Source organism: Apium graveolens, chromosome 9 (genome assembly GCF_009905375.1).
Source record: "Apium graveolens cultivar Ventura chromosome 9, ASM990537v1, whole genome shotgun sequence".
NCBI classification, from domain to species: Eukaryota; Viridiplantae; Streptophyta; class Magnoliopsida; order Apiales; family Apiaceae; genus Apium; species Apium graveolens.
In genome coordinates, this window is record NC_133655.1 from 282,361,717 (window position 1) to 282,372,180 (window position 10,464).

Sequence of the window (10,464 nt, forward strand, 5' to 3'; positions counted from 1 at the left end):
TATACTGCTCGATTTATTAAAGGATTTTTCTAGTGTGTGTCCATGAGCATATGCTAATAAAGATAAATGAGTTATAAAAATTTGATTGGTTGAAAGCTCCTTAATAACGAAGCAATTTCTAGTCCCTAATCACAACTTTGCAATATTTCACAAAGCTATAACAAGCCCAATTGTTTGAACAAGTTTGACTTTGTAACAAGCCCAATTGTTTTTCAGATGGACTGGCCCAATTACCACATTTTGCGCTAGAATATTTGATGTCGCACCCTGCACAAATTCCGATTAATAAAGCTGCTTCCCTGGTTTCCTACTCTATGCATAGTATGCTGGGCGGAACCAGAAATATAATTTAAAGGAGACCGATATTTCGGGGGCGAAATTAAATTCTTTTATACTTTTTCAAAATTTTACACTAAAATTTCGGGGAATTTAAAAAGTTAATCCAGCAAAACCTTAAAGCCAATGATGGAGGTAAGCATAAAAAATTTAGTCGGATTCTGGTCATGTATGATGCTTGTGGTTATAAAGCCAATGATGCAGGTAAGCCTAAAAAAATTGTACAGTTTGAAAAATAAGCTCTGACTGCAAGTTGAATTAATGAAACGTTAAAGGCTTAACAACTCTTCTTTTGATAACCATGTGTCCGGGTCAGCTTAAGTGCACCTCGACTAATCCTGGAGAGCGCTAGCCCAACATCATAATTCTTGTTACACATCCATTTGCATTTTATTCGTGAAGTTCTACTAATCATGTGCATAAATTATGAGAAATGAAAGTTGGCTAAAGTTCGTAATTAGTTAAACTCTCCTGAATATCTCGGAGACGACAAGTAATTGTTGCAAAAGAAGGTCTGTCTGCAGGATTTTCATCCCAAGAAATTTGTATGAGCTCGATGAGTTCTTCGAGTAATTGGTCATTTTGGTGCTGAACAAGTGCCGGCCTTAAGTTGCCATCTGCAACTTCCAGAGCTATCTGTTATAAGTCATGAATATTAAGCCACTCATAACTTCTTAAGTCTCAACTAATTAAATGCAGTAAAAAATTTCAGATTAAGAATATTCTTTGGAATTAAAATGTGTACCCTCGAAGGACCATAATCTGTCTCGATGTAGGGATGTTCACCAGTAATGAGTTCGTTAAGTATAACTCCAAAGCTATATACATCACATTTTTCATTGTAAGGCTCACATCTAATCACCTCCGGAGCCATGTATACGTATGTTCCTGGCATTAGATTATCGTGAACTTGCATTAACCATGTCACAAGTTACTAGTTTGGTGTTATCGTAATAATTATGATATAATCTGTTTATGTAATTTGTTTACCTGTTTCTCCAGTTAGTGCCATTTGACCATCAGCCAAGAATCTAGCATGACCGAAATCTGCAACCCTAACATGAAATGCATCATCCAAAAAGATGTTACTAGGCTTCAAGTCTCGATGAATTATTACAGGCTTATGTTCATGAAGATACTGCATGGCCTGAGAAATCTCCAGTGCCCTTTTAACCCTCTCTGGCATTGGCGGAAGATCCACTGTCCTTTCTTTTCTCCGGTTGCCTGAGCCATGCATCCAATGTTTCAATGTTGTGCTCATGAACTCGGTAACAATCCATCCATGATTAGGGGGATCTAGACATGCCCCCATCAAGTGTAGCACAAACCGGTGTCTTTGTCTTGACAAGGTTTCTACTTCTTGAGCAAAGTAGCTAGTTCCATTTTCATTAGATTCGAAAAATTCAGGGTTTATGCATTTAACTGCTACATCTAGTCCCCTCCATATGCCTCTATATATCTCTGCTGTGCTTCCTTGTCCTACTTTCTCTTTCAATTCAATCTGCAGAGCAAAACAATTTACCCTAAGAACTGAGTACTACAATCATAATATAAGTATATATCATGGCCGGTCATAGTACTGCAATTAAGCACCGGTAAGTTGTACAAATCAGTTGTTTGTACATTGTAGGATAAATTATTTTGCATTAACAAACACCTACATAAGTAAACATATATTCCTGAAGCTTGACAAGCAAAGCATACGAACCTCGTGTGTTTCAATGTACCATCCGTTAATCATGGCTTGATCCACGACGGTTGAGAGATCAGAATGGTGATGCAGGGGAGGAAGGAGCACTGAAGGTTTGATGGCATCTTCATCAATGTCGTTGTTTATGTCGTCGCTGTTATTTAAAATACTATTTAAGAAGCCTTTCTCTTGGGCTATCTCAAGACAATACCTTAAGTAGTCCTGTGTTCTTTGCATCCTCATCTTATACAATGCCCTCAATTCTTTCTGTTTCTCCAGCTCAGTCTCTAGTTCTTCCAACTAATTCACAATTTGAAGTTCAAAAATATAAAATTATAAAACAATGTGCAAACATAAATATAAACATTGATAACATGTACAATAATGTTCAAGTATACCTGTTGCTTATGCTTAGGCGAAAGTTGATGTGGCTGTGTAACAACAGTACCATTCAATATTTCACAATTATTTAACCCTCTGCAACAGCTGCTAGAGTGGTTTGGTGACGACGACGATGAAATGACCTTTGAAGAGCTAGTAGTTGCCACTGGAGACCGCCACAGACTGAACAGAGAGGTTTTCTTCTGATGTGCAGGGCTACCGGTATTCATTATGTAAATGTAGATGTTATGCTAATTGGTGCTTCTTATACAGGAGCTGGAGATCAAGAGACTAATCTTGTTATCAATTAGTTCTGTAATAGTAACAATAGTTGCTGCATGTCAAGACAGATTTATGGGCGGACATTTTGAAACTATGGTAGCTTGGTCAATTAATTATAAATTGTTCTTCTGATATATTAGTCTTGTCGCATTTAACTGAGGATTAGCAAGGAGTTCGATATGATCAAAACTTGTATGTGCATACAAATATATAATACATGTGTGTTATATCATCTAATGTCTAGCAACACATTAAGATTGAATATAAGGAATAATTATGAAGAGGCACATTAAATAACAGACAAAAACCAGTGTATGATAATATGAATAATTCAGAGGTTTGATGGTGTCACCTCCTTCCCCAGCTCTAACTTAATCCCTGATTACGATTCTGCTTCAACGTGTACTTATTAACATAAATTTGATAGGACTTTCAAGTCGTTTTCAATATACCGGGATAATTAAGAAAGGATTCAAAGAGCTCAGTGAGACAATACAACTGGTTTATTTCATGGCCGACCCTGAGAATTGAGGGGGTTTGGGCGATCTCGAATTATGGGGCCCTTGTAAATTAATAAATCAAGTACAAAATATATATTGAGGGTTACAAATATACTAATAAGAGGAAAAGCAAAACATTATGCAAACTAAACTTATTATATTACTTAAATACAACACGTCTTGCATTTTCGTCTTGCATTTTTTGATACAAAAATATCAATCAAATTTACATAATCAAGTTTTTCAACCATATCCTTTTTTATTGATAACATAGCTAAGCCACTTAACCTTTCTTGAGACATAGTTTGTTGAGACATAGTTGAACGGAGGTAGGATTTTATCAGCTTCAATTTTGAAAAACTTCGTTTTGCATAAGCAACGGTAACCGGTATCGTTGAAAGAATCCTATAAGCAATCTAGACATTTGGGTAACTACCTTCCATCTCTTTGATACCATTAGAATTTTGGTTCTCATTTTCATTTACATTTTCATTCTCATTTTCATCATTCACATATTGATTTTCAACTACAGTAGCATTATTCACATCACTATTAATACTATACTCAATATCCATTTCATCAACAATCACATTCTCTACTATATTTTTTGGAAAATACTTGTCCAAATAGCCTACCTGAGTCTTTTGAAGAGGTTCTCATCTCCTTTTCTCCTTTCTCTTCTCACCTCCACACTTATATTTTCTTATCGGAGCCATTGATCTATTTTCTGAGATTTGTGAATATGAAATGAGTCAAATACTCCAATATTAATACAATGTTGTTATAAACAAGAAATTCAAAGGAAAATTTACCTCTTTGCTTTTTTTTTTTTTTGACAAATGCAGAAAACTTTCATTAACTTCAATATAATACAGTCGGGACAAACCCCCAACTGTCGATACAACCAGGTGGTAAAACAAATATCATACTAAAAACAATTAGATGATTTGTTTCCTGATCGTTTAACACATAGAATTTAAAAATTCTTGAAATTAAAAACGAAATAAAAGACATCCCGAGCAATCCAAATTGTGCCAACATCTCTGAAAATAGCAACATCGCAATTGACCATATCACATAAAAACCATTGTTAGCCCAATGTTCAAAAACACCAATCACTGAGATTGGAAAAACGACACCACAGCTATTGACTTGCCGGACACCGGCTATAGACATGCCGAAAACACCCCAGCTATCTACATGCCGGATACCAGCTATAGACATGCCGAAAGTGTAAACACGTGAAAGATGAACAATCTTTGGTTGTGAAAGGTGAGCTCTTGCAATAATTAACACCGCTCCAGATTCGACGCAGGCTTTGCAGACCACCAAGAATATCAATAAACTCGTTCTCAACCGATTCAACACGAAATAAACCCAATCATAATTAAACAAAAACATAACAAAACACTCCAAAAGGAGAGACAAAACACACACTCCAAAAGGAGAGACACGCAAACACCCAAAAAATTGGGTTTTATTGAAGGAAAATTAATAAGGATAAAAGAAAATGAAGGGTTGGGGCTTTCCACCGGAAAAAACCAGTGGAAGCCCCTTGATTTACTTGAAAATAAACAAACCCTAGGAGAGGAGAGAAGAGGAGGGAGGCGGCTTACAATAGATGTACTTACCTCTTTGCTTTTTAATCTAGCCTTTAGTCGTAAAAACTTTGATTGAATGAATCTAATAGTATCTTTACTAGGTTTTTCTCACTTGTCTCTTGCAAATAAGAGTATTAGGGACTCCGTCTCTTTATTTTTAACTTTACCATATTAGTACTTGTTTAATAAAACAAAAATTATTAACTTACAAAATTAATTGGATGTTTAATTTGAAAGAAATTTAAATGAATTAAAGGCTTAAAACAGTAAAAGCATGAATAATAAATACTAAAATAAATTGAATATTAGTAAAAAAAAATAAGTTTAATAATTGAATATTATATACTAATTTTTCAAGTACTAAAAACTAAATTTAAAATTAAAAAAATAAATCAAATAAATAAAAATAATTACTCCCTCCGTCCTGACCAATTCTTTATGTTTGGTTTGGATACGGAGGTTAAGATATATGTATAAAATAGTAAAAAAGGGAAAGAAAAGTGGGTGAAGTGGTGGGACCCATTCATTTTTAATTTAGAAGAGGGAGATAGTGAAGTAAAAGTAATGTGAAAAGGGAGGAAAATTGGAGAAAGTGGTGGGACCCATCGACTATTTTTGATAAATTTTGAAATATAAAGAATTGGATGAGACATTTTAAAAAGGAAACTATAAAAAAATAGTTGGACTAATGGAATATAAAATAATAAAAACATGCTTATATATACAGATCTATAAAATATTTATTTTGGGGGCCCTTGTATTTTGGAGGTGGTAGACATAGGAGTAGTCAGCCTGCCGACAAGGCCCCCTGTTTATTTATCGGTAGACTCTTTTGTTTAGAGTTTCATACATAGCAATATAAGTACCTCAACTGTTTACAAAAACAGATTTTAATCATTCAAACTCAACTATTTTGCAAACGTGATGTATACTTGCTCAATTTCTAAGATAAATTTGTAACTTCTGCCTTAATGTTGACCTTTGCCTGTACGGAAATGCTGCCAGCTGATGTGAACAAGTTTCAAAATCTCGCATCCAACTCTGAACATCCCCAACGACTGGAAACATCAGTACTCAACTCCGTAGTACTAAACTATTTGTATCCTTAATGTGTCTAGTGATACCAATCTGTCAAAACCAATTTCTTTCTTGGCCTGATGAAATCGTCCAATTTGATGCACTGAATCATCTTCACTATATAAAACAAACACAAATGACTCACTTAGTCATATGTAAGAAAACAAGATTTTAAGGGAACCATTATGCACATAGATACAACTCTAAACCTACATTCATGAATATCTTTAGAAAAGTGAGGATGCTGTAATCAAAAAATTGAGGGATGCACATCAATTGATTTACAAATGCATGATTTTATACCTAATCCATCTAGCCAGCACATTCTTGACTAGTATACAGAACAGAAAATGTAATTATCTACGGAGAGGACATGAAATTAAAGAGGGGATAACTATTCCCTTGGTCACAAGTTCGAATCCCACGGGAGGAGAATTTATGATTATTGCCACGCCCCCAACTTAAACAGCAAATTAAATATAACTATTACAAAATTTTAAAAGAGATAACACAACCAAATCCACGATCTTACAGTTTAGGGTTTGGAACAGCCCAACACTACCATCTATTACAACTGATTATAAATATCGAGTCCTCACACAAACTACTATCACTTATTCTACCTGAGCTCGAACATAAGCATCAGCATCACAGGTCTTACGGGCAGTCTGCTTGAATCTAACCATAGCTGCTAGCTGTAATATCAGGATAAAGCAAGGAGTGAGCCAAATATTCAACAAGTGCTACCAGTACGATACAAAACATAAATCGAGATATTCATTAAAGAATGACAATGGAAAGACATAACTAATGATAACGAGGGATAAAACTATGAGTGATGACATCATTTTTACTTGTATCAAAACAATTTCAAAATTATGTCTTAATCAAAATCATTTTATGACGCTACAGATTACAGCCGGTGATCAGCCGCGAAGTAATCCCGAACCTCGCTGGGTTCTAAAACATCTATAGGGATCCCTAGGCAACTTTTAAGCCTAATAAAAGTGTGGAAATGACTCACGTCTTAGTCCAGATCCACTATTCAAGGAAAACATTTATCCTCCTTTGGGACTGAAAACCCATATTTTATTTATTTCAAAAACTGATGCCGAATTATAACAAAATCTCTTTTAATAATAAACATTTTTATTAAGGGATTATAGATCAACTCGAAACACGGGAAATATGGTACTAAATCTCAGGGCCATGATTTACAAAATTTTACTCTATTAGGGTAACCAAAAGGTTTTCATATGTCAGAACTTGGACAGAAAAATTTAGTGAGACTAATGGATAATATAAAGGGGTAATGCCAAATTGGGCTTAAAGCAATGGTTTCTCGTCAAGGTACATGTGTTGGATCATCAAGAAGATAAGCTTCATGAATACTATGGGTGTTAAGGTATGAAGAAATGATTCTTTAGCTCAGGACATATCAGAGTTGTCAAGCTTTAGGATAAGAAAGAGGGGTATCAATCAATGAGGGATCACTTTGATAAGTTTCTGACTTTCAGGGTTCAAAGTAAGGTTCTATAGGGATTCAAGTATCAGGATGAGATATCAATACTTAGGAATCATCAGCATGTTAATCAAGAGGATCAATCAAGTAATATATCAACTCTTCATTTTATCATGGCATTTAACTATCATGAAAAGGCTTTTGAACTACTTGCAATACATACTCGAGTGTTCATGGCATTTCTATATAATTCAAAGATAAACGAAAGATACGCTTGATTTAAAACATATCAAATGACTCAGGATAATTGCATCAATATATATATAAACTGTTTATAATAAATACGAAGGTCAAGTTGAATCACTTGCCTTGAGAAAGGCTGGTCTGGTCTGACTGGTAGGAGCAGCTGGAGATTCACTCGACCTTTATGACAAGTTTTCCCTCGTCTCGAGATCCTACATAAATAATAATAATCCTCATTATAATATATTCTTACCATCTTAACCTATTTACAACTTGAAATTAAACACGGATGGCACTTAGGCCTATACGCACTTAATTTTATATTCACTTTTAAATTATAAAAGTACACACATAGCCACATATTCACATATCATATATTAACACCAAATAACACCATATATACCATAATGCAACACTAGGCTTGGATGATCTCGACTCACAACTTAAGTCACTTGGTCGCTAAACTAGACAAAGTCTTCTAATTTTGGCTTCCTAACTCGATGTGCCTTTCCTAAACTATCCAAAACCTATTGACCCTCACTTGTGCCTTTTGCTCTACTGGCCTTATACTATGTTACAACTATGGTGGTCGACCTAATACTCACTTCTAAGTATTCTAAAACTATGTGATAAGTGAAAGTGCTCACTGGTGCAAATTTCAGAATGACAACTATGGTTTCTTGAGTGCATTAGACACTCTTAAACTACAAGTTTTCCTTCAAAAACTTTTACACAAGACTCTCCTGACCTAAGGGCATCTCACAAACTTGATGTGGCTCAAGGGCCTGGCTTGGACCTTCTTGGGCCTAAGCTAAAAGTCCAAGGTTCCCCTGTTTTTCTGGGCAGAAAACGCCCTGACTTGAATTAACTTGTGACACATGGTTCTAACTCATATCCTATGAACTATGGTTGGAAAAACTTCTCTGACACTCCCTCTAACTAAGGCCCAACAGGGCCTAATGAGGGCCTACCCATGGCATGGTCAAATCTCCCTATTTCTAAGTTGCAACAAAACTGTTCCCTGCTGGACAGATTTTGTTATTCTACTTGTGCACCTAACCAAATGACATGCAAACCTTCAACCAACACCTAAAACCTTTTATATACTCCCAATACTAACTTCTGGTGGCTTGGGCCTCAAAGTGCACATCAATGACATGGTCAAAACTCACTCTAAACCTCAGTGTACTAAACTGATTTCCTGCAAAAACTATAACTCTAATTTCTCCAAGGTTTTGACTTGACAAACTCAACTACCAACAACCCAATACTCAAACCAAGACTTAAACATGGTAATCTATTGAACTAACTCCCTTATTCTCAAAATAACCTTGGGCGAGATCATCCTTACCTAAGGTACAATTATGGCAAAACAAAAGAAACCACATTTCACAACTCACAAATCTTCATGCTTTTGAAACAACAAGATATGCATTTTTTATAAAAGATAACCACGAATTATTACCATGCAACAAGAAGCATAAATCAATATTAACACATTATTCCTACTGAAATTAAGGCTTACTAACAAAATCTTTCCAAATGATCAAAATCTTATAACATTCTAAGAGAAATCCACATGCATGCATGTCTTCGGGTTTTGCAAACCAAAACAACACATTTTCTACCTATATTCTATCATAAAATTGACATGCAAGCCTAGTATAAGCTATACCTAAATGATCACTTAGCATGCAAAGAGTTTTATCAAATTTTCACCACAAAATTCAAGTCATTATCACATAAACATGCAAAAATTGATTTAAGCAACAAGAATAGTCTTAAGGACCATTCATTCGGCTCCCATATGGTCATGGCCGAATAAAATGGATGGGAATGGCCATTTAATCTTCAAGAGTTTCCCTCTCAAGACTTGGCACTTCTCCATTCCTTGTAGTCCTCTCAAAAACAACCCTAAACTCACAAGAATCAAGGTTGTACTTTGAGTTTCAACTAGAGCCTTAACATGCAACTTCAAAACTTAAACTTTCTATTCAAAACTCTTTGAAATATGAATGATCATGGTATGGGAAATAACATTTACTTGTATAAAGAGTAGAAGCTTGGTTGAGGAATGAAGAAAAATGGGGAGGGGTGGTTCTCGGCTAAACCCGAGAGTGAGAGAGGGAGGGCCGAGAGGAGGGAGAAGGGAGGGAGGAGAGAGTGAGGTGTGAGTGGAGTATGAAAATGATCATGACACTTTGTTTGTTTTATGGTATTTGATTTGACAAAATTTGAGTGGAAAAGAGAATTGACAAGACTATCCCTTCACTTATACTTGGTTCATTTTGCATGCAAGGGTGAAGAAGGAAATTGGCTAGAAAAATAAGAGTTAGTGGGGTTGGAATTGTCCTCTTTGTCCTTGAAAAGAATGAGAGGGTGGTTTGCATTCAAGGGTTTTCTTGTAATTTGCTAAATATGATAACTAAAATTTATAATGATTTATTTTTATAAAATAAAATACAAGTTCAAAAATTATAAAATTTATACCATAAAATAACTTGGATTTTTAGAGACTTTATAAAATTATTTTCAAAATTTGTGAACAAAATACCTTTTAAAAGAAAAAATTTCCAAGGCTTAGAATATTCCTTATAAATCAAAAATAAAGAAATTAAATAAACTCTTGCTTTGAAAAATCATATACTACATAAAGCAAATTTATAATGCAGAAATTTGCACTCACACAAACGTACAATCATTGAATATATTTTCATTCGGCTTTAATATTATACCAAATCCACAAATAATATTACACGAAAATACCGGTTGTAACAGGTATGCCTCCTGAGTCAGAGGCTGTCGCTTAAATGCGGTTTATCACGTGGTTTGTATAGGGTTTACCCAGTATGCACCCAAAGGCTAGCGGCTGCGGATTAACTATGATTAAAA

The 10,464-nt window shown here is 34.9% G+C and overlaps 1 protein-coding gene across 1 annotated transcript; it reads right to left on the minus strand.

Moving 5' to 3' along the window:
- Positions 1-780: 780 nt before the first annotated feature.
- LOC141686440 (serine/threonine-protein kinase STY46-like) lies at positions 781-2,637 on the minus strand. Its single transcript, XM_074491475.1, has 5 exons — positions 2,425-2,637; positions 2,045-2,326; positions 1,327-1,837; positions 1,082-1,224; positions 781-972 (listed from the first exon to the last, which is right to left on the minus strand). The coding sequence occupies exons 1-5, from the start codon at positions 2,635-2,637 to the stop codon at positions 781-783; spliced, it is 1,341 nt and encodes a 446-aa protein (XP_074347576.1).
- Positions 2,638-10,464: the final 7,827 nt, after the last annotated feature.